Source organism: Macrotis lagotis, chromosome 7 (genome assembly GCF_037893015.1).
Source record: "Macrotis lagotis isolate mMagLag1 chromosome 7, bilby.v1.9.chrom.fasta, whole genome shotgun sequence".
NCBI lineage: Eukaryota > Metazoa > Chordata > Mammalia > Peramelemorphia > Peramelidae > Macrotis > Macrotis lagotis.
The window spans coordinates 196658992-196683292 of NC_133664.1; the positions used below are offsets into that span (position 1 = coordinate 196658992).

Genomic DNA, 24301 nt, shown 5'->3' on the forward strand with positions numbered 1-24301 from the left:
AAATTTAACCGCTCTTGGATATGTCAGCTTTTTGAATACATTAAAATGACTCTTATATTCCCCAAGCAACTGATTTTCATATGGCATAAATCTTCCTCATGTTTCGTGGTGATTCTCATCTATCTTTAATTTATCAATATCCTTCCTAGAAGTGAACCCCATACTCCAGGTGTTATGTGATCATGTCCTGATTCTTGGCATCCTGTCCCCATGATGAAACCTAAAAGACTATTAGACCATTTTCTTTCTTTTGTTACATTGCTAACCAATATTTAGTTTGTTAGTCCCAATCTTTTTTCAAAAAAAAATTATTAGTCATAAATTCCTCACATATACGTGTGAGTTAAGATGACTTTGTTCATTGTATTTGTAACTACCCAGTACCAATCACAGCATCAGGCATATATAAAGTAATTAATAAATACTTGATGACTAATTGATCTCATACTTGTGAAGTTGATTTTTTAAACCTAAATCTTTTTATTATCATGGTCATCATTTGAACTTGATGAGATCTTTTAAGAACCCAAGTTTACATTCATTGTATAAGCTATCTATCCCATTTTCCCATCTTTCCTACCCAAGTAGTATATAATCCATTTGATGCTATGAATTGTTTCATTTCCAATTTATAATCCCCCAAAATAGTATGCAACAATTATTTGTTGAATAGAATTGAATCAATAATACCAATGGAAGAGAGAACTGGAGCAAATAATTCCCTTATTTAACAAAATTACAACATTACAAAATTATAATTCTTCCCAGCATTTCCCTCCAATTAACATTTAAATAACTCCTCAAATTAAATTATGGAATCACAGAGTCATCAAAAGACCTTTTTCCAGTGTAAGACAACATAGAAACTGCAAGAGAGGTTTATGACACCAGGATGGGGGTTAATCCATAGCTCAAGCTAGGGCAGAACTATCAGTAATGTTAAAGGGGAACAGGAGTCCTTCCTGGGTAAAGACTATAGTGAAGACCAGGAAAGCAGGAGCTGCACCTGAACCTGGATCACAACAACTTGAAAGTACAAAAAAACTTGTAGAACCTCAGAACTATCTCTGAAAATAGCAGCATGAAAAATCCTGAAGCTTGGCACCATGTCTCCCCACCAGCTGGTTCAGAGTGAATAAGTAGACTGGAAAAATGAGTAGACAACAACAACAACAACAACAAAAGGACAGGACCCTAAAAAGTTATAATGGTCCAGGAAAGACCAAGATGTAAATTCAGAGGAAAACAATAATGTAAAAATAATTACAAGCAAGACCTCAAAAAACTATAAAAATTGAACTCAAGCCCAACAAGAATTGTGAGAAGAAAGAAATTGTTAGGTAGAAGTAAGAGATAAGAGTGGAAGAAGAAAAATTAGGAAAAGAAATATGAATGTTTCAAGAAAATTATGATTAAGACAATTTATTGTTTGGTTGAAAAGAAGTACAAAACATACAGGAGAAAATAACACTTAAGAGCAGAATGGTAAATTGTGAGGCACAAACATTCAGCAAAGAAAATAACTCCTTAAAAAAGAAAAATAAGTCAAATAGAAAAAGTGATCCAAAAGTTTACTGAAGAAAATGATTCTTTGATACCTAAAATTGGACAACTGGAAGCTTATGACTCCATGAGATACCAAGAAATAATAATACAATTAAAAGAATGAAAAGAATAGAAGAAAATGTTAAATATCTCATTAGAAAAACAAGTGACCTGAAAAATAGATTGAGAAGAGATAATTTAAGAATTATTGGACTACTTGAAAGCCATAATGAAAGAGCCTTGACATCATCATAGTTCAAGAAACCATAAAGTCTACCTCCTACCTTAGATTCAGAAGGTAAAATAAAAATGGAACCCAGTGATTCTCTCCTATAAGATATCCCAAAATGATAACTCCTAGGAATATTGTAGTCAAATTAGAGAGTTTCCAGGTCATGAAGAAAATATTGCAAGTATCCAGGAAGAAATCATTCAAATACCAGGGAGACATAGTCAGATTTAGTAGCTTCCATCTTAAACAAGGGGAGAACTTGGAATATGATATTCTAGAAGGCAGAGAAGTTAGCATATCTATCAATGAATCAAGAATAACTAGCAAAATTGAATATAATCTTTCAGGAGGAAGAAAATGGATATTTAATGAAATAGAGGACTTTAAGGCATTCTCAATGGAAAAGAAAACAGCTGAATACAAAATTTGACATTCAAACACAAGAAAATAAACAAGATTATATTATTTACATTCCTACATGGGAAGACATTCAAGCACAAGAGTCAAGAGAATCACATAAGGGTAAATATCAAAATTCAATAAGGTTAAACTATTTGCATTCCTATATGGGAAGATGAAATAGATAACTCTTAAGTTACTATCAATCATTATTAGCACAACTAGAAGTCTAAGTGTGAGTCAATTATGTTGGAATGATCTCAAAAAATGAAGGAGAAAAAAGGGATGCACAAGGAGAAAGGGAAAAGGAAAAGTAGAATGGAAAAGTTTTCCCACATAAAAGGAAGCTTTTAAAGTACAAGATAAATGAGATGAGAGTGGTGATGGTGGCAGGCAATGGTTGGATATCAATTTTATCAAAATTGGCTTAAAGAGGGAAGAATGTGTATGTGTATATGTGAATACACACAGACACACACACATAGTTGGGTAAGGAATGAAACTTAATAGGGAAAAAAGGAAGAGAAGATGATAAGATATATGGAGTAAGGATAAGAAAAGGGAGGGCAGATTAATGGAGGTAGTGGTCAGAAGCAAATCTGATGTTTCAGGATGAACAGGACTAAAAAAAAGAAAAGTATAAATGAAGAAAATAGAATGGAAATAATTATAAAGTTAGTAAGCATAACTGTGAATGCAAATGGGATGAGTTAACCCATAAAACAGAAGTGGATAGAAAAATGCATTAGAAACCAGAATCCCTCACATGTTTTTAAAAGAGACACATACAGAGTTAAATTAAAAATCTGGAGCAAAATGCAGTATGCATTAAATGAAGTAAAATGGCAGAAGTAGCAATCATGATCTTAGAAAAATAAAAGCATAAATATATAGATATAGATGTAGACGTAGACATAGATATAGAGATAGAGATAGAGATAGAGATAGAGATAGATATAGATAGATATAGATATATAGATATAGATATATAATTTTAAAAGACAGGGAAACTATATTTTGTTAAAAGTGGACTTCCTGGGTGGAGCCAAGATGGTGGCATGAAGCTAGGAAGCTCTCAGAACTCTTCGCAAAACAACTTTTAATGAAACCTACCCTCTAAACAGACCCTAAAATGACAGAACCCCCCAAAAAATCAGAATGAAATAAGTTCTCAACTCAAGATGTCATGGAGAAACTTCAAAAAAATCTGTCTAAAGTGGGTGAAAGAGGAGTATAGCCCATTATAGGCAGGAAAGCTAGGAAGAAAGCAAGAGGTTCTTAACCACAGCACAGCTTACTACAATGGGCCAGCAGTGAGGGTCCCAATCCCAGGTCAAAAGGCAAAATTTGAGTCCAGGAACACCAGTGAAACTGGGTTGGACAACTCTAATGAGGGAACAAAACAAACTGCTAGTAACTGAAACACCATAGACAATGACAAGAGAAAGTGGTAAACCAGGAACCAGATCCCCAGTTTCAGCACAAAAAGCTTGGAACTATACCCCCTGCAACCCACGAGCAGAGCTCAACTATCAAAATGAGAAGAATAGATGCTAACTATACTTAACTACTATACTGATAAGGATGAAAAAAACACCATCTCAGAAGTTGAAAGCAATGACAAAATGTCAACATGTGAAGCCTCAAAAGAGTTTATGAAATGCTCTCAAATCCAGAAAGACCTCCTAGAAGAACTCAGAAAGGACTTCAAAAGCCAAAGAATAGAGAAAGAAGAAAAATGGAGCAAAGAAGTGAGAGTTATGCAGAAAAATTACAAAAAAAATTGACTGAAGAAAACTATACCTTTAAAAATAAAATTGGCCAAATGAGAAAAAAAGCAACTTCTTTAAAAGTGAACCCGACCAACTGGAAAAGGAATGTTACATCAAAAAGTAAGATTAAAAAAACTAGAAAAGAAAACAATTCATTTAAAAGTAAAATTAACCAACTGGAAAAAGGAAATCCAAGAGCAAACTGAAGAAAATAAAATCCTAAAACTAGAGTTGGACAAATGGAAACTAAAGACTCTATGAGACACCAAGATTCCATCAAACAAAACCAAAAGGTTGGAAAAAATGGAAGAAAATGTAAAGTATCTCTTAGGAAAATAGATCCAGGAGAAATAATGTTAAAATCACTGTTATCTTAAAGCCACAATCAGAAAAAGAACCTGGACAATATCTGCCAGGAAATTTTCGTGGAGAACTACTCTACTATAACAAGAAGACAAAATAGTCCTCGAAAGAATACATTGATCATCCCCAGAAAGAGATCCCAGGATAAAAATCCAAGGAATATTGGTAACCAAATTTCAGAATTATTTGCTAAAGGACAAAATACTGCAAGCAGTCAAAAGTAAGCAATTTAAATACTAGAGAGTCACAGTCAGGATTATTAAGGATTTATCAGCTACAATATCATAGGATCAGAGGGCCTGGAATATGATCTTCTGAAGGCAATAGACCTTGAATTACAACCAAGAATCAATTACCCTGCAAAATTAGCATATTCTTTCAAAGGAAAAGATGGGTTTTCAATGAAATAGAGCACTTTCAAACTTTCTTGATAAAAAAACTGAATAGAACATTTAATTTTCAAATTTAAGACTCAAGAGATGTACCTACATGAGAAGACAATACCTATAAGTTTTTGAGAATTGAAAAAAGTCTACTTAGCAGAGAGTATAGATATAGATTGATCTTGAAAGAGATCATGCTTTAGTAGGTCCTTTAGATAATGAAGATCCTGGTTCTACTGGGACAGGAGGGAGTGTATTTAGAGATTCTGAGTTGGAATGGATTATGAAGTGATTTCTGCTTTATATTATACTTCAGTTCATGAGGGTTGTATTGCTATAGGGATGGTAGGAGGGAATGCATTTGGAAAGAGTATACTTGGATATAAATTGATTATAATCAGATGATGTTTATGGCCCCTGAGAATTGTACTTCTAATTGGACAGTTGAGGGGATTGTACTTGGACAGAGACTGGACTTGAAGTTAATATTAGTTAATGATGCTTATAAATCAATCAATCAACCCTTGAAAAATTGTACTTTTATCAGGACAGATAAAAGGATTAGAACTTGATAGAGGTTTGGGGTACAAGATAGGTATAAAACAATTGACATGAAAAGAAGAATTATACTGGGAGATGGCAAGGCATTAGAGGATAAATAACATCACATGGAAAGGCACAAAGGACATATTATAGTAGAGGAAAAAGAAGGGTGGCTGTGAGCACTGAGGAAATCTTATTTTCAGTAGACTTGATCCAAAGAGGTAATAACACACATTCACAATTAGGATGAGAAATTTATCCTGCCTGGTAGGGAAGTTCTCTGTGTGTGTGTGTGTGTGTGTGTGTGTGTGTGTGTATGTGTGTGTGTGTGTGTAAAATAAAAACAAGGTAAAATTAAAGTAGGTTAAAAATAGTAAAGGGGAAAGGGGGAAAAGGAAAGGGAAGAGGGTTGATAGAAGAGAGAATTGATGAAGAGGCAACCATCAAAAGCAAAGCATTGGTGAGCAGGGATAAGGGGAAAGTAAAGAGAAAAGCACAAACAGAGGGAAGAGAGTGTGGAGGGAAATACAGAGATGGTATTCATAACTGTTAATACGAATGGAATGAACTCTCCCATAAAATGGAAGTGGATAGCAGCAGAGTAGATTACAAACTAGAATCCTACAAAATATTAACAAGAAATACATTTGAAGAAGAGAGATACATACAGGGTAAAGGTAAAAGACTGAAGCAGAATATATTATGGTTCAAGTGAAGCTAAAAAGAATAGCAGGGATAGAAATCCTGGTCTCAAACAAAGCAAAAGCAAAAATAGTTTTAATTAAAAGGGAAAAGGAAGGAAACTACATCTTCTTAAAAGGTGCCATAGGCAATGAAATAATATCAATATTGTGGTGTAGCATCCACATCCATAGAGGAGAATGGAAACATAGAAAACAAGACTATACTAGTGGGGGATCCCAATCTCCCTCTGTCAAATTTAGGTAAATCTAACAGAAAAATAAACAAGAAGGTAAATGGAATTTCAGAGAGATTAGATATTATAGACCTCTAGGAAAAAACTGCCTGGGAATAGAAAGGAATATCCCTTTTTTCCTGCAGTACCCTACCAAAAAATTGACCTTATGTAAGGCATAAAAACCTCACAATCAAATTTTTTAGATCATGTAATTAATCATCAGTAAAAATTACATGTAATAAAGTGTCATGGAAGGATAAACTAAACCAAATAAATGAGTGGATCAAACAAAAATCATAGAAATAATCAGCAATTTAATCCAAGATAATGACAACGATGAGACATCATACCAAAACTTGTGGGTGAAGACAAATCAGTAATCAGGGAAAATTTAATATCTCCAATATGCATGAAATAAAGAGGAGATCAATGAATTGAGCACATAAGTAAAAAGAAAAACTAGATAAAGCATTATATGTAATAGGGATAAACAAGTAATATTTCCAATAAGATTAAGAATGATACAAGGATGACACAATTATTCAATACTGTATTACAAATGTTAGCAATAAACAATAAGAAAAGAAAAGAAAAAGAAACTGAAGGAATTTGAATAGGCAATGAGGACACAAAACTTTTATTCTTTGCAGATGATATAATGGTATTGTTAGAGAAGCCTAAAAAGTCAACTAAAAACTACTTGAAGCAATTAACAACTTTAGAAAACTAGCAAAATATAAAATAAAACTATATAAATCATCAGCATTTCTATATATGATCAATGAAACACAACAGAGATATGAAGAGAAATTCCATTTAAAATAACTTTAGAAAATATAAAATACTTGGGAATTTACCTGCCAAGGCAAATCTAGAGAGACAATATGAACTCAGTTACAAAACATTTTTCACACAAATAAAGTCAGTTCTAAACAATGTCTAAACAATGTAAAAATGTCCATTATCAAGGGTAGATCAAGCTAATATAAAAAAATGATAATTCTACCTAAATTAACTTGCTTATTCAGTGCCATACCAATCAAAATGCAAAAAAACCTATTTTACAAAGCTAGAAAAAATAATAAAATTCATCTGGAGCAACAAAATTTCAAGAATATCAAGGGAATTAATGAAAAAATACAAAGGAAATAGAGAATTGAATCAGAGCAATTAAAGAACAAAAGAAAGAGTAGTGACAGTAGTCTACTGTTGATAAACCCAAAGACTAGTTTCTGAGATAAGAATTCACTATTTGACAAACACTTCTGGGAAAATTGAAAAAAACAAAGCATAGCCCTACATCTCACACCCTATGCTAAAAAAGTTCAAAATGGATATGGAATTTAGACATAAAGGATGAAACCATAGGCCAATTAAGAAAACAAGAAATCTTCTGTCAGATCTATGAGGAGGGGAGAAATTTATGATCAAAAAGAAAAAGAAAACATTACAAATTGCAAACTGATGATTCTGACTACACAAAATTAAAATAGTTTTGTACAAACAAAACCAATACAGCCAAGATTAGAAGGAATGGAAAAAGCTGGAAAACAATTTTCACAATTCATGTTTCTGATAAAGGACTCATTTCTAAACTATATAGAGAACTGAGTCAAATTTAAAAGAATACAAGTCATTTTCCAAAAGAAAATTCATCAAATAATATGAACAAGTAGTTTTCAGATGGAGAAATTAGTCACCTTTAGTCATATATAAAAAATGCTCCAAATAATTATTGATTAGAGAAATACAAATTAAAACAGCTCTGAGGTACCACCTCACATCCATTAGATTGACTAAGATGACAAGAAAAAAGAGAAATCATCAATATTGGAGAGGTTGTGGGGACATTGTGACTAATACACTTTTGGTTGAGTAGTGAACTGATCCAATCCATTCTAAAGAGCAATTGGGAACTATGACCAAAGGGCAATAAAACTATGTATACCCTTTGATCCAGCAATACTACTACTACCAGGTCTTTATCTCAAAAGAGATCATAAAAAAAGGGGAAAGGGCACACATGTTCAAAAATATTTATAGCAATTCTTTTTGTAGTGGCAAAGAACTGGGAGTTGAGGGAATGCCTATCAATTGAGGATTAATCAAATAGGTTTGATATATGAATGTTATGAAATAGAATTGTGCTGTAAGAAATTATAAGCAGCCAGATTTTAGAAAAGCTTGGAAAGACTTGCATGACCTGATGTTAAGAGAAGTGAATAGAATGAGAAGAACACTGTACACATTAACATCATGAGATGGATAAACTCCAATGGACACAGCTCTTCTCAGCAGTTCATATTATGAAAGATGACAGTCACATCAAGAAAAAAAAAGCAAAACAAAACTATGGGGTCTAAATGCGGAGAAAAGAATATGTTGCTATCTTTTTAAATTTCTTTTATGTTTTTACACTTTCTTATAGTTTTTCCTCCTTAGTTTTAATTCCCCTTTCACAACATAACTAATATGGAAATATGTTAAATACAAGTGTACATATTCAACTTTTACCAGATTGGACCCTGCCATGGTGAGATGAGAAGGAAGGGAGAGTGGTAGAAAATTGTGGAATTCATAAACTGGAAAATGGATGAATGCTGAAAACTATCTTTGCATATAACTGGGGGAAAATTTAAAATTAAAAAAAATTACAGGAAAGCCATATTTTCCTAAAAGTAAAGAGAAATAATAAATAGCCAAGCAGCAAAATAATATCAAAAATGTTTTACAACAAATAGGTCTGACAAAGGCATCATTTCTCAAATATATAGGGAACAGAGATAAATTTATAAAAATAAGCACCATGTCCTAAATCACTCCTGATTAGAGAAAGACAGATTAAAATAATTTTGAGAGACCAGCACTCATCTATCAGAAATGACAAATTCTGGAGGTGATGAAGGAACCTATGTATACTAATGAATTGTTGGTAGAGTAGTAAACTTTTCCCAACCATTCTGGAAAACAATTTTGAAACTATACCCAAAAGGCTATAAAACTGTTCATACTCTGTGACCCAGTAATATCACTATCAGGCCTGATCCCAAAGAGTTCAAAGAAAATAGAAAAGGACCTATATGTACAAAAATATTCATATCAGCTCTCTTTGTGGTGGCAAAGAATTAGAAATTGAGGGAATGTCCATCAATTGGACAAATTGTGCCATGTGATTGTGATGGACTATTATTGTGCTATAGAAAGATGAGAGGGATGGTTTCAGAAAAAAAAAAATTGACAAAACCTATATGAACAGATGCAAAGAGAAGATTGAACCAGGAGGTCATAGTGTACAGCAACAGCAATTTTGTAATGATTATCAACTGAGAACGACCTCCCTACTCTGATCAGTACAATGATCCAGGACAATTTTAAAGGACTCATGATGAAAAAAAATGTTATCCACCACTAGAAAGAATCAATGAACTCTGAGGGCAAATTAAAGTATAACTTCCTTCCTTCCTTCCTTCCTTCCTTCCTTCCTTCCTTCCTTCCTTCCTTCCTTCCTTCCTTCCTTCCTTCCTTCCTTCCTTCCTTTCTTCCTTCTGTCCTTCCTTATTTCCTTTCTTTCTTTTTGCTGTTTGACTAATATGGAAATATGTTTTGCAAGATTTTTCTTGCCTTCTCAGTGGGTTCTGGGGGGGTCTGAGAAAGTGAGAAAATTTGGATTTCCAAATTTAAAAAGAAAAAAATGCTTAAAATAAATGTTAATTAAAAATCAGACCCATATTACAGAGAAGGAAATTGAAACTGAGGGACTAAATGATTTGTTCAGAGTCAACCTATCTGAAGTGGAATTTGAATCCAGATCTCCTAGCTTCCATGTCTAGTGCTCTCTATTCAATATGCCACAATGCATCTTCTTATCTTCTTCTTACTCCAGACTCGAATCTAGAATATACTTGTATGATCTTAAATAAGACTAGTGCGGGCAATTTAGAACCATCAAGTTTTATTTTCATGTAGCACTGCAGGACAAACAAGGGGACTAAATCAATCTTCAGTTTGTACAGAATTCTTTCAGTCAACAGCAGTGTTTCAGGTGAGGGTAAGAAAAAAATCTAAAATGTTTAGGTAACAATAATGAAGTCCTTATATATACTTGTTTAAAAAGTTTCAATTAAGACCTCCCCTGGGCTAGAGAAATTCAAAGACTTGGCTATAAAGCTAAATCTAAGGTAAACCTAGATATAAAATTCATAGTGTAATATTGGAAATCTAAATTGATCATCTCTAATTAGAATCTAAGATAGTTTTCTGATGGACTGAATGAAATAATGTAGTTTTTACATCACTCAGTGAAAGCCAGACAGCACAAAAGACAATGGAATCCCATATTAAAAGATATAGTCTTCAATTTTAGAGGCACAAATGTTATTAATATGTCTCCAAGCAGGGAACCAGAATGACTAGTAAACTATGTTTTGCATTTAAAGTCTGTTGATTCCTAAAGCATACATGGGGGGGAAAATCTGTCAGGGCAAATTTAAGAAAATGAAGTCCAGGCTGCTTAATTCTCATTCTTTATAATCATTCTAGCACAGCTTCAGAAGAACAGTATTTCTATATGGTTAATCCTAAGTACCTAACCATTCTTACAGAATGTAGTCATTCCTGATAAAAAAGGAACTAATTAAGAAATGTAATTCAGGTAGTAAAAAATGCAATGTGAGATGGATGTGGTCATATCTTCTCACCATATTTATATGTAAATGCAAATATACCATATCACCTACTTTTACTGTAATCTTTCAACAGAGGTCCTCTACAATCAAAATGTTATTAATATATTCCAGAAAATACATAATCTGTTTGGTCTTTTATTACCCACATATTTAATCATTTCTGCACAAGACAGCTTCTGGAGACAATTACTCCACCTAACAAAAATCTAAAAACCTTAACAAAACCTACAGTAATGTGAGATTTCTTAGGATGCTGGTAATATTACTCACCATTAAACATGACATGTTAAATTATTCTGTTTTACAAAAGCACATCTATTTCCATGATTATCAATTTAATTATAATTATAGACTTTGATGTACACTGTTATAACCAGAACAAGGCATTTATTTTATGGATTGTCAATTTGTCTTGAGATAGAAAAAGACCAATATACCCAAAAGAAAATATAGCTTCTTATTAACACAAAAGATTGGTACACTTTGACCAATGAAAAAATAATAGTAAATACATTATCTGATTATGTACTTCAATTTCTTTGATGTCATCAGACTAGATACACCTTCTACTTGCATGTACCACACAACCCATCCTTTGCCTTTGAATTACTGGAAATATTATTTATGCCTTTCTATAAAGTCATCATAAATATATGCTCAATATGCTAGAGATGCTTCTGTATTTTTTTAATACTTTGTGAACATCAAAGTAATACTCAGGTTGATCATTTTTATGCCATTCTCTTGCTGCATTACATAAAGGGTCTACCTCCTTTTCTAAATCATACATATGCAGGGTAGGGTGACTGAGTCTCAAATAGATGGCAAAGGTGAGGTTGGACCTCCAGCTTGGCAATCACATTCAGGCTTGATCTCATGTATAATGAAGTGGTATGCCTCAGTTGTTCATAACACAAATAAAACTCAATCTTAGTAAGCAGGGCTGAAATGTTGCCCAGTATAGATGTGAAATAGAAAAAAATTTGACATCAAAACAGAAGTTTATTTTCATTGTCAAAGATAATGGAACTCTGCACTGTACTCTAATATCTCTAAAAAAATGTGCTGAGGGGCGGCTAGGTGGCGCAGTGGATAAAGCACCAGCCCTGGAGTCAGGAGTACCTGGGTTCAAATCCGGCCTCAGACACTTAATAATTACCTACCTGTGTGGCCTTGAGCAAGCCACTTAACCCCATTTGCCTTGAAAAAATCTAAAAAAAAATTGGGGGGTGGCTAGGTGGCGCAGTGAATAGAGCACTGGCCTTGGAGTCAGGAGTACCTGGGTTCAAATCCGACCTCAGACACTTAATAATTACCTAGCTATGTGGCCTTGGGCAAGCCAGTTAACCCCATTCATTGCCTTGAAAAATCTAAAAAAAATGTGCTGAAAGAGAAACAATTCAGAAGGCAATGAAATAATTATTTTAATAGATTCAAACAAGGGAAGATTTCAAAAATATGATAAAAATGACATATTGTATTAACATCCAAAGAAAGCAGTTACCATATGCCTACTTCTTCCTCTTATCAATTCCCTCTCAGAACGGTCTCTGAGAATATCAAGGTTGTCAATGTTGAAGTTCCTAAGAGATATAAAGAATGTCAGAATCTACTGTATCTATTGTTTGTTTACTACAATAAAAAATATAATTTTGATAGACATGTTAACTAGTTGTGCAGCCTTGGCAAGTAATTTGATAACTCTAGGTCTGTTTTCTCTTGTGGGGAATGTTTTCTCAAATATGGACTCAGTGAATCAGATGGTCCTTTAATGAATCTATCACCATAATCAAAGAGGAGACAAATTATATTGAAATACACCATACAAAATATTGTTAAAAACAAGTGCATAGACCACAGGTAAGATCACCAGATCTAGAATCTTCTTATCAGTATGAATGAGCTAATCTTCTTTACATTTGCAGTTTCATACTCCACTAACGCCATGTCTTTTTATAGTGCAAAGATGGTCATGGGATATTGTGGAATAGGTCAATAAAAAAACAAATTCCAGCAGACACCTCCAGGATGAAAAAGCTTCAAGTTGTAAAACTGGTGGTAGGTTATTTGTCTATAATCTCAGCATCAAACTAGTTAAATTCAGAAAGGTTCACCTATAGAAATCAAGACATTGTTATTACTTTGCTCTACCCATCTACTAATGAAACTACCTTCCAAAGGCCTAGAGGGATTCCCAGCGATATTCAGCTATGGAGAACCACACAACAAAATCACATATCTTGTAAAGAATTTAAATATATAAGTGCATTAACCATAATCTATGCTGAACATCCTTTGAAATAATTTGAAGATTAGAATTGGGAGGCATATCTAACTTTTCTAAGAATCTATATAAATGCAAGTTGAAATCAATCTTCTCTTCATGTAATTATACCCTTACATTCCTTCAAAAGTCAGAAGGATGGAATGTTTTCAAGTTAAGGGTAAAAGAGGCTTACTCTTTTATTTTATTTTCTTATGGAAACATTTGAGTTGAAATACCTAAGTTGATATTTTTTCATGTTCCTATCTGTCTTCACTTGTCATGATGCGAGCACAGATATGTTCCATATGTTCTCACATTGCCAAAGAAAAACATGGACAGATGTGCACAGCAGAAATCATTTTATCCACAGTCACATATTAAAGTCAATCATCATCAGCTTCTCAACAGTGATGCTTCTATGTGAAAGAGGCTGCCTAGCTGACTGGACCATTCATCAAAGAAATCAGATGGTGTGGAAGTCAATAGCAACATACTTTATTGCAATGTCAGTGCCCCTGCCTGTTTGGGATGAAATGCAAAGACTATAAATTCCACTATGTGATATATAATATGAATTCTATTTCAAAAAGGAAAACTACTGTGTAAGAGCTTGTGGGAAAAAAGCATAGGAGAGCAAAGGCTTTCTTCTGGTACATGTTTATACTTTCAAGGGTAAATAAATGATTTTTTTTGGCTTGTAAGTACCATGAAGAGTCTCAAAACTCATACTTTATGGGAATAAATATAAACATCTTCCAGAATCAGAAGCTAGTAGAAATACATATTGATTTTTTTTCAACATTAATAATAGGGGCAGCTAGGTGGCGCAGTGGATAAAGCACGGGCCCTGGAGTCAGGAGTACCTGGGCTCAAATCCGGTCTCATACAGTTAATAATTACCTAGCTGTGTGGCCTTGGGCAAGCCACTTAACCCCATTTGCCTTGCAAAAACCTAAAAAAAACCATTAATTATAGAGAGGTAAGAAAAATAGAAGAGCTAAAAGAGAAATAAGCATACCACGTCAGTGGGTTCAAGGAAAATAATTTTCAGATTACTACAATATAAAAAAGATGGTTAATTGGTCAACACATATATATTAAATGTTTAATGCAACTAATAGAAACACAAAAAATACAGTTCCTACTTCTAATGTGTGAGATGACATGGAAACAAAGATGTGCATGCAAATTATATAAGGTGCAAATGGAATGTCTCTTCAGAGGGGAAGCACTAGCAGTAGAGCACCAGGAAAGAGTTCTAGCAGAAAATGGGATTTGAACAGAGTCTTAAAGAAAGTCAGGGAAACCAGGAGACCAAGATAAGGAAGGAAAAATATTCCAGATTGGGGAAGTAACTAACGAAAAGGCATAGAATCATGCAATGGAGTGCTGTTTGAGGAACGGCAGGGAGGCCAGAGTCTCTGGTTCTTAGAGTATGTAGAAGGGACTAAAGTATAAGACAACCAAAAAGATAGGAAGGGGACAAAGTTGTGAAGCAATTTAAACAACAATATTTTGTATTTGATCTTTGAGATATTAGTGTTTATTGATGGGAAATTACCCAATCAGAACTTCATTATAAGTAGAACTTATTTTATTGCACCTCACTTTATTATGCTTTGTAGATATTAGGTTTTTTTGGGTTTTTTGGTTTTACAAATAGAATATTTATGGCAATTCTGCATCAAACAAGTCTATAAGTGTCATTTTTTTCCCAACAGAATATGATTATATGTCGTTGTGTCACATTTTGGTAAATCTCACAATATTTCATTATTATCAAATCTTTTTGGTGATTAGTGACAAATGATCTTTGATGTTAGCATTGTCATTGTTTAGAGGGGCCACAAACCACCCCCAAATAAGACTTAAGCAATAAATACTGTGTGTGTTCCATGGTGTGTCTGACTGCTTCACCAATCAGCTGTCCCCACTCCCCCATCTCTCTCCTTTTCCTAGGGCCTCCCTATTCCTTGAGACACTGCAGTATTGAAAACTATTACATAAACTTAGTTCATAAAACAGCAATAGCATTTAAGAGGATTGACTCCAATTTTGAAAGAAGTTCTACTGATGCTGTCAAATAGCATCACCTGCTACAAAGAAATCTTTTGTGAGTCAATCAATGTAGCAAATTTCATTATTGTCTTATTTTAAGCAATTTCCAAATCACTTCACCCTTTAGCAACCACCACTCTTATTAGTCAATAGCCATCAACATCAAGGCAAAACCCTCCACCAGCAAAAAGATTATGACTCAAAGCAGGCTCAGATGATGGTAAGCATTTTTTTAGCAATAAAATATTTTAATTAAAGTATGTACATGTTTAGACATAATATTATTACACACTTAATGGACTACAGTATAGTGTAAACGAAGTTTTTATATGCACTGTGAAACCCAAAAATTCAAAATTCACTTTATTTTGATATTTTCTTTATTGTGATGGTGTAGAACAAAAATCACAATATCTCTGAGGAATGCCAAATACAGGAAAATCACTTTGACAGTTGAGTGAAGGACAGATTGGAGTAGGCAAAATCTTAAGGCAAGGGAGCCAATTATAAATTCCATTGCAAAAGTACAGGCTTGAAGTGAAAAGGACCTTCACCAAGGTAATGGCTCAGTGAGAAGATAGAAACTTCATATACAAGAAGAGCTGCAAAAGCAGAGTAGACAAAATTTGTCAATAGATTGGATGTATGGAGTGAGCATGACAACTTAAAGGTTGTAAACCCGAGTGACTGAAAAGGTGTTGGTGCCCTTAATAATATAAGGGAAATCTAAAAGGAAGGTTTTGGAGGAAAGATAATGAATTCTATTTTTAACATAGTGAGTTTGAGATGCCTACAGGTCTAAGGTGCCTATAGGACAGTCTTAGATGTCCAGGAGCAGTTGGTGATGCAAGACTGGAGCTTAAGAGAATGATTAGGGTTGATTAACCTGGGAATTATCTGTAGAGATGATCACTGTACACATTGGAGCTGATGAAATCATGGAGAGCATAGGGGAAAAGAGAAGAGGTTCCAAGAGGTCTTGAAGAACATCCATAGTTAATGGATGAATCAGAAGAAGATAATGTAAAGGTATATATTGACATCTCCCAATTCTATCTAAATTGATGGAAGAATAAATGATGGTAAACTCGGGGGGGGGGGTGTAAGATTGTGGAGTTAGACAATGATCCTGACATTCTTGGATTCAAATTTTTCTATTGTAAGTAAAATAATTATAGAAAGATTTAGGAGAATGAGACAAGCAGAGACAAGATTTTATGATTCATAAAACCATAGCTTTAGACATTGAAAGAACTCTAAGTGTAATCTAGTCCAAATCTCATTTGTTTAATAAGGATGCAGAAGACCAGAGAAATTAAATGACTGAACTGAAGTGACACAAGTAGTCTGGAATGGAGTCCTGGACTTTCATACTCTCAGTTCAGAGCCCTTTCCCTTATACTATATTTCCTTTTATTCGATTAATTGCCTAACTAAGGAATACAACATTAATAACTTAGTCATCTATTTTTTCAACTATTTCTACAAATACCAAAAATATAATGGAGATAAAACAAATCTAATTGTTCATAATGAATTATTTATATCTTAATTAATCTCATAGTATCTTAATGAAAGACAGCAAACAAAACATTGGATTTATCATAAAAATAAGGTGCTTGAACCTAAATCTGTATTTCACTCTTATATGTCTATAAGAAACATATGGGCTGTCCTAATTTACTTATTTAGTAAGGTTTAAGTTTAGGGAACAACAGTTAGTCATCATTTGTAATTTAATAAAGTTATTATTCTATTTTAGTGATAAAGTACCCTTGATTTATTTTCCTTAGGGGCTTTAACTTACATATCATGGATTACACATTCTCAGAAGATTTGATAACTGTCATAAAAGCTATGGGAAGGTATATTTTAGCAGAGTTGTTTCTTTTTTGGTGAATGATTTATGACTGATTCACACATGAGTAATAACTCTGCATTCAAATATGTTTTTGATGACTCAGTCTTACTCCAAGTTATTCACTAGTAACAGAACTACAATTCACATCTAGTATCTCTGATTCCAAATTCAGTGCCCTTTCCACTCTTACATTGTTTAGTAAAGATATAATTTTATACCAAAATTTTATTACCTGTATGGACAAAAAATTTCCTTAAAAAAGGAATCAGCCAGGTATTTTCAGGTATTTAGATGACATGTCACAGGAAAGCACATGAGTGGTATCTATTTACTTTATGTTCCGATTTTCTGCTATAAAAGTTGAAAGGATAGCAATTGCAATGCTTCAAAATATTTGGAATTGCATTGATATGTCCTTCAACACAGATCACACTTTAGTACATGATCTTCCTAAGTTTTCCTGCCCCTACTTCAAATCACTTGATGATCAATCTTTTGGTGATGAAAGTCTTTACATAGCAGAGAAAAATTCAGAGTCATTTCATAAGAAATTGCAAGCATTGGTAAGGACAAAGTACAAAATGGAAACTGCTATGCCTAATCAAATTTTTTCTACACAAAAAGCTTTTAGAAATAGTTGTTAACTTAATAGACTTTCTGTTAAATCATTTAATTTACATCTATTCCTTTGCTGCTGCTTCCTGTAGGTCTAAAATGTATTACAAAAGTTGCTCATAAATCTTTTTTTAATGTCTCCTTGTAACATCTTATTTTCTTGCCATCAAGGTGAGCCAGAATATATTTAATATTTAAGAATTCATAATTTCATAAGTATGAGCATTCATTTCACTGACACAGATGGCACTCCCCTTTATACATTAGTAGATCATCTTTGAGATCAATTTTTTATGCAGCCAACTCAGCGATGAGTCTTTCTGAACTTGGCTTGTACCCAGACAACAGACATCACTTGGCCTATACTCAAAGCCGTTGCAGCTTGGTAGGACCTCTCAGAGGTTGTATTCTGGCTTAGTCTTTGCCCTGGGTTCACAACTGTAGTAAGATGAGCAGGACTTTAGTGGAGAATATGAGATTAAAAGTAAAATATTGCCTTTGTTGGTGTAGCACAGGTCCCACAGTCAAATGTTTGTTAATTCATGCAGTATATAAGCAAGGATTGAAATCTCTGATATGAAAATTATTTCTATTCATTAATATCTCCTTGGTATGCAGGATTAGATATTACCATGGTACTAAAAGGACAGCTCCCATTCTATATTCTTCAATTTGCTGAGGAATATAGCAACTGATTAAAGAATTAAAACAGAACTCCTAAAGACAGAGTGATAGATAATTAATTTACAACTTCACTCCATTTCTCAGGAAGATCTTCAACAAGTTTGTACTGCAGTATATAGATACTAAGTAGCTTGCAAAAAAAAGTTTTAAAAATAATCGATGCTGCGTGATCTTAGACAAGTCACATCACCTCTCTAGGCTTCAGTTACCTCATCTATAAAATTAAGAGAGTGAACTAAAGAGCCTCTGACGTTCCTTTCAACCGTATAATCCTATGATTGTTATTTTTGCTTTATGCAGATATATTCAATAATCACCTTCTCCACCCAAGAAAAATACTTGAAATGCAGTCATTCAAAGTAGATATTGAAAAGTTAATTGTAAAAGGATTCCAAACATTTACTATTCATGATGGCATCTCCAGAAACGCATCAATATGCCAAGGTTTATGATTCCAATTCTGTTTGAAAGAAGAAACGAAAAAATCCTCGAGAGCTTACTATTTAGCAGTGCCTGCAAGCAGAGATAATGATCTGCAAAGAGATTCATCCACAATACTCAATATGACTTAGTCTCTCAGTTCAAGAAAAAGAAAATGTATAATTATAGCTAACATCTGCAGTCTACATCCAGGAAAGAAATTAAAGACAGATACTCTGCGAGATTGGGGGAGCAAAGCAACTGCCTAGGTGAATGGAAAGTGACCTCATTTTTCCTTAGGCGGCTTTACTCTACAAGCCCACCTTTGATTCCGACTCCCATTTCTGAATGTTGGGGGTGGGGAGGCATAACGATAAAGCAACAGGAACGAGATAAACTTCTCTTCTGGCTCCCGCCCCCCCTTTCCCTATAAGGCCCCAAACCAAATACAAAGACATATGAAGCGACTAAATATCCACGCTCAAGTCCAAGAGCAAAGCTGGCTCTCCCGGGGGCAGCCACAGCACATCTGTGCTATCCCAGCGTGCTGGCTCGCATTCTAAGAGGGCAGAGCCCTGGCAGGGCTAAGCCAGCTGGCGCTGTGGCCAGGGAGGCAGCTCATGCGGGTGTCGGCGTGTCCCTTACCTTGAGGAGCACAAAGAGCCCGAGCAGGGGCAGGATCATGAGGCTGCGGTTCGCCCTCGTGGGCCGGCTTCCCATAGCAGCTCTGACGGGTCCGAGGGAGGGAGCGAGCCGCGGGCTGGGCAGAGGCGGCCGGCGGCTCCCGCTCTGCTTCTCCCGCTGGTTCCCTCAGTTCACAATGGCGTATCGGTGCCCAGGGATCAGATGGCCGGCACCGCCGCCTCTCCCGGGGGGGCGCATCCTCCCTTTTCTCCCTTTCTGACAACTGCTCTTCTGCCTTTCCTTCGCCTGGGGTTTTCCGAGGATGTGGCAAGCTCTCTTGCTGCTTGATGGCTCACTGAGGATGAAGGGATGGGGCTTGGGAAGGGGCGAGGCGCTGCAGCCACCCGGCTCTTCTCGGAGCCGCAGGCAGGGTCCGCGTGGTGACAAGCTGGGAGTCCCAGCACAGCCTACCGCCCTCTAAGCATCCTCAGCTAACAAGGAGCCTCTCACTCTGAAGGTTTAACAAGATAAGAAGCCTACCATCTCTCTCTCTCTCCCTCCCAGAACCCGCCCACAATCGCTTTGAGATTCCCTACTTGGCTCCGCCCCTCATCCCAGTCTCGCCTCCCCATCTCCCTACCTTCTATCAATCAGAAGGAGTCTTATAAGTGGCTTTTCTTGCATCCTACTCTGAGTCCTCTGTTCAACAGGCCTCATCCTTACTGTCAACCAGGTTTTAAAGAAAAGGAAGAGAAAAAAGAAGAAAGAAGAAAGAGAGAGAGAGAGGGAGAGAGGGAGAGAGAGAGGAAGGATGGAAGGAAGGAAGGAAGGAAGGAAGGAAGGAAGGAAGGAAGGAAGGAAGGAAGGAAGGAAGGAAGGGAGGGAGGGAGGGAGGGAGGGAGGAAGGATGGAAGGAAGGAAGGAAGGAAGGAAGGAAGGAAGGAAGGGAGGGAGGGAGGGAGGGAGGGAGGGAGGAAGGAAGGAAGGAAGGAAGGAAGGAAGGAAGGAAGGAAGGAAGGAAGGAAGGAAGGAAGGAAGGAAGGAAGGAAGGAAGGAAGGAAAGAGAGAATTTACTATTCTCCCTTTACACACACACACATACCCCAAATCTTACTAATCAAGAATTTTCCCCAAATTTCTCGATGAAACATATACATATGCCCAGAAGAAGAGTATGGAGACAATAGTTTTTATGTCATGAGCCATTGTGCTTTTCCAAATGTAAAGCACTACAAATATTTGGGGGGTGGCTAGGTGGCGCAGTGAATAGAGCACTGGCCTTGGAGTCAGGAGTACCTGGGTTCCAATCCGACCTCAGACACTTAATAATTACCTAGCTATGTGGCCTTGGGCAAGCCACTTAACCCCATTCATTGCCTTGAAAAATCTAAAAAAAAATGTGCTGAAAGAGAAACAATTCAGAAGGCAATGAAATAATTATTTTAATAGATTCAAACAAGGGAAGATTTCAAAAATATGATAAAAATGACATATTGTATTAACATCCAAAGAAAGCAGTTACCATATGCCTACTTCCTCCTCTTATCAATTCCCTCTCAGAACGGTCTCTGAGAATATCAAGGTTGTCAATGTTGAAGTTCCTAAGAGATATAAAGAATGTCAGAATCTACTGTATCTATTGTTTGTTTACTACAATAAAAAATATAATTTTGATAGACATGTTAACTAGTTGTGCAGCCTTGGCAAGTAATTTGATAACTCTAGGTCTGTTTTCTCTTGTGGGGAATGTTTTCTCGAATATGGACTCAGTGAATCAGATGGTCCTTTAATGAATCTATCACCATAATCAAAGAGGAGACAAATTATATTGAAATACACCATACAAAATATTGTTAAAAACAAGTGCATAGACCACAGGTAAGATCACCAGATCTAGAATCTTCTTATCAGTATGAATGAGCTAATCTTCTTTACATTTGCAGTTTCATACTCCACTAACGCCATGTCTTTTTATAGTGCAAAGATGGTCATGGGATATTGTGGAATAGGTCAATAAAAAAACAAATTCCAGCAGACACCTCCAGGATGAAAAAGCTTCAAGTTGTAAAACTGGTGGTAGGTTATTTGTCTATAATCTCAGCATCAAACTAGTTAAATTCAGAAAGGTTCACCTATAGAAATCAAGACATTGTTATTACTTTGCTCTACCCATCTACTAATGAAACTACCTTCCAAAGGCCTAGAGGGATTCCCAGCGATATTCAGCTATGGAGAACCACACAACAAAATCACATATCTTGTAAAGAATTTAAATATATAAGTGCATTAACCATAATCTATGCTGAACATCCTTTGAAATAATTTGAAGATTAGAATTGGGAGGCATATCTAACTTTTCTAAGAATCTATATAAATGCAAGTTGAAATCAATCTTCTCTTCATGTAATTATACCCTTACATTCCTTCAAAAGTCAGAAGGATGGAATGTTTTCAAGTTAAGGGTAAAAGAGGCTTACTCTTTTATTTTATTTTCTTATGGAAACATTTGAGTTGAAATACCTAAGCTGATATTTTTTCATGTTCCTATCTGTCTTCACTTGTCATGATGCGAGCACAGATATGTTCCATATGTTCTCACATTGCCAAAGAAAAACATGGACAGATGTGCACAGCAGAAATCATTTTATCCACAGTCACATATTAAAGTCAATCATCATCAGCTTCTCAACAGTGATGCTTATATGTGAAAGAGGCTGCCTAGCTGACTGGACCATTCATCAAAGAAATCAGATGGTGTGGAAGTCAATAGCAACATACTTTATTGCAATGTCAGTGCCCCTGCCTGTTTGGGATGAAATGCAAAGACTATAAATTCCACTATGTGATATATAATATGAATTCTATTTCAAAAAGGAAAACTACTGTGTAAGAGCTTGTGGGAAAAAAGCATAGGAGAGCAAAGGCTTTCTTCTGGTACATGTTTATACTTTCAAGGGTAAATAAATGATTTTTTTTGGCTTGTAAGTACCATGAAGAGTCTCAAAACTCATACTTTATGGGAATAAATATAAACATCTTCCAGAATCAGAAGCTAGTAGAAATACATATTGATTTTTTTTCAACATTAATAATAGGGGCAGCTAGGTGGCGTAGTGGATAAAGCACGGGCCCTGGAGTCAGGAGTACCTGGGCTCAAATCCGGTCTCATACAGTTAATAATTACCTAGCTGTGTGGCCTTGGGCAAGCCACTTAACCCCATTTGCCTTGCAAAAACCTAAAAAAAACCATTAATTATAGAGAGGTAAGAAAAATAGAAGAGCTAAAAGAGAAATAAGCATACCAAGTCAGTGGGTTCAAGGAAAATAATTTTCAGTTTACTACAATATAAAAAAGATGGTTAATTGGTCAACACATATATATTAAATGTTTAATGCAACTAATAGAAACACAAAAAATACAGTTCCTACTTCTAATGTGTGAGATGACATGGAAACAAAGATGTGCATGCAAATTATATAAGGTGCAAATGGAATGTCTCTTCAGAGGGGAAGCACTAGCAGTAGAGCACCAGGAAAGAGTTCTAGCAGAAAATGGGATTTGAACAGAGTCTTAAAGAAAGTCAGGGAAACCAGGAGACCAAGATAAGGAAGGAAAAATATTCCAGATTGGGGAAGTAACTAACGAAAAGGCATAGAATCATGCAATGGAGTGCTGTTTGAGGAACGGCAGGGAGGCCAGAGTCTCTGGTTCTTAGAGTATGTAGAAGGGACTAAAGTATAAGACAACCAAAAAGATAGGAAGGGGACAAAGTTGTGAAGCAATTTAAACAACAATATTTTGTATTTGATCTTTGAGATATTAGCGTTTATTGATGGGAAATTACCCAATCAGAACTTCATTATAAGTAGAACTTATTTTATTGCACCTCACTTTATTATGCTTTGTAGATATTAGGTTTTTTTGGGTTTTTTGGTTTTACAAATAGAATATTTATGGCAATTCTGCATCAAACAAGTCTATAAGTGTCATTTTTTTCCTAACAGAATATGATTATATGTCGTTGTGTCACATTTTGGTAAATCTCACAATATTTCATTATTATCAAATCTTTTTGGTGATTAGTGACAAATGATCTTTGATGTTAGCATTGTCATTGTTTAGAGGGGCCACAAACCACCCCCAAATAAGACTTAAGCAATAAATACTGTGTGTGTTCCATGGTGTGTCTGACTGCTTCACCAATCAGCTGTCTCCACTCCCCCATCTCTCTCCCTGTCCTAGGGCCTCCCTATTCCTTGAGACACTGCAGTATTGAAAACTATTACATAAACTTAGTTCATAAAACAGCAATAGCATTTAAGAGGATTGACTCCAATTTTGAAAGAAGTTCTACTGATGCTGTCAAATAGCATCACCTGCTACAAAGAAATCTTTTGTGAGTCAATCAATGTAGCAAATTTCATTATTGTCTTATTTTAAGCAATTTCCAAATCACTTCACCCTTTAGCAACCACCACTCTTATTAGTCAATAGCCATCAACATCAAGGCAAAACCCTCCACCAGCAAAAAGATTATGACTCAAAGCAGGCTCAGATGATGGTAAGCATTTTTTTAGCAATAAAATATTTTAATTAAAGTATGTACATGTTTAGACATAATATTATTACACACTTAATGGACTACAGTATAGTGTAAACGAAGTTTTTATATGCACTGTGAAACCCAAAAATTCAAAATTCACTTTATTTTGATATTTTCTTTATTGTGATGGTGTGGAACAAAAATCACAATATCTCTGAGGAATGCCAAATACAGGAAAATCACTTTGACAGTTGAGTGAAGGACAGATTGGAGTAGGCAAAATCTTAAGGCAAGGGAGCCAATTATAAATTCCATTGCAAAAGTACAGGCTTGAAGTGAAAAGGACCTTCACCAAGGTAATGGCTCAGTGAGAAGATAGAAACTTCAT

The 24301-nt window shown here is 35.2% G+C and overlaps 1 protein-coding gene across 1 annotated transcript in view; it reads right to left on the reverse strand.

Annotated features, from left to right (window-relative positions):
- PTPRO (protein tyrosine phosphatase receptor type O) overlaps positions 1-19472 on the reverse strand; it is a 235431-nt gene extending 215959 nt beyond the window's left edge. The window contains exon 1 of the mRNA XM_074194368.1: positions 19391-19472. Within this exon, the coding sequence (XP_074050469.1) occupies positions 19391-19465 (75 nt within the window). The 5' untranslated portion in view covers positions 19466-19472. The remainder of the gene's footprint in view (positions 1-19390) is intronic.
- Positions 19473-24301: the final 4829 nt, after the last annotated feature.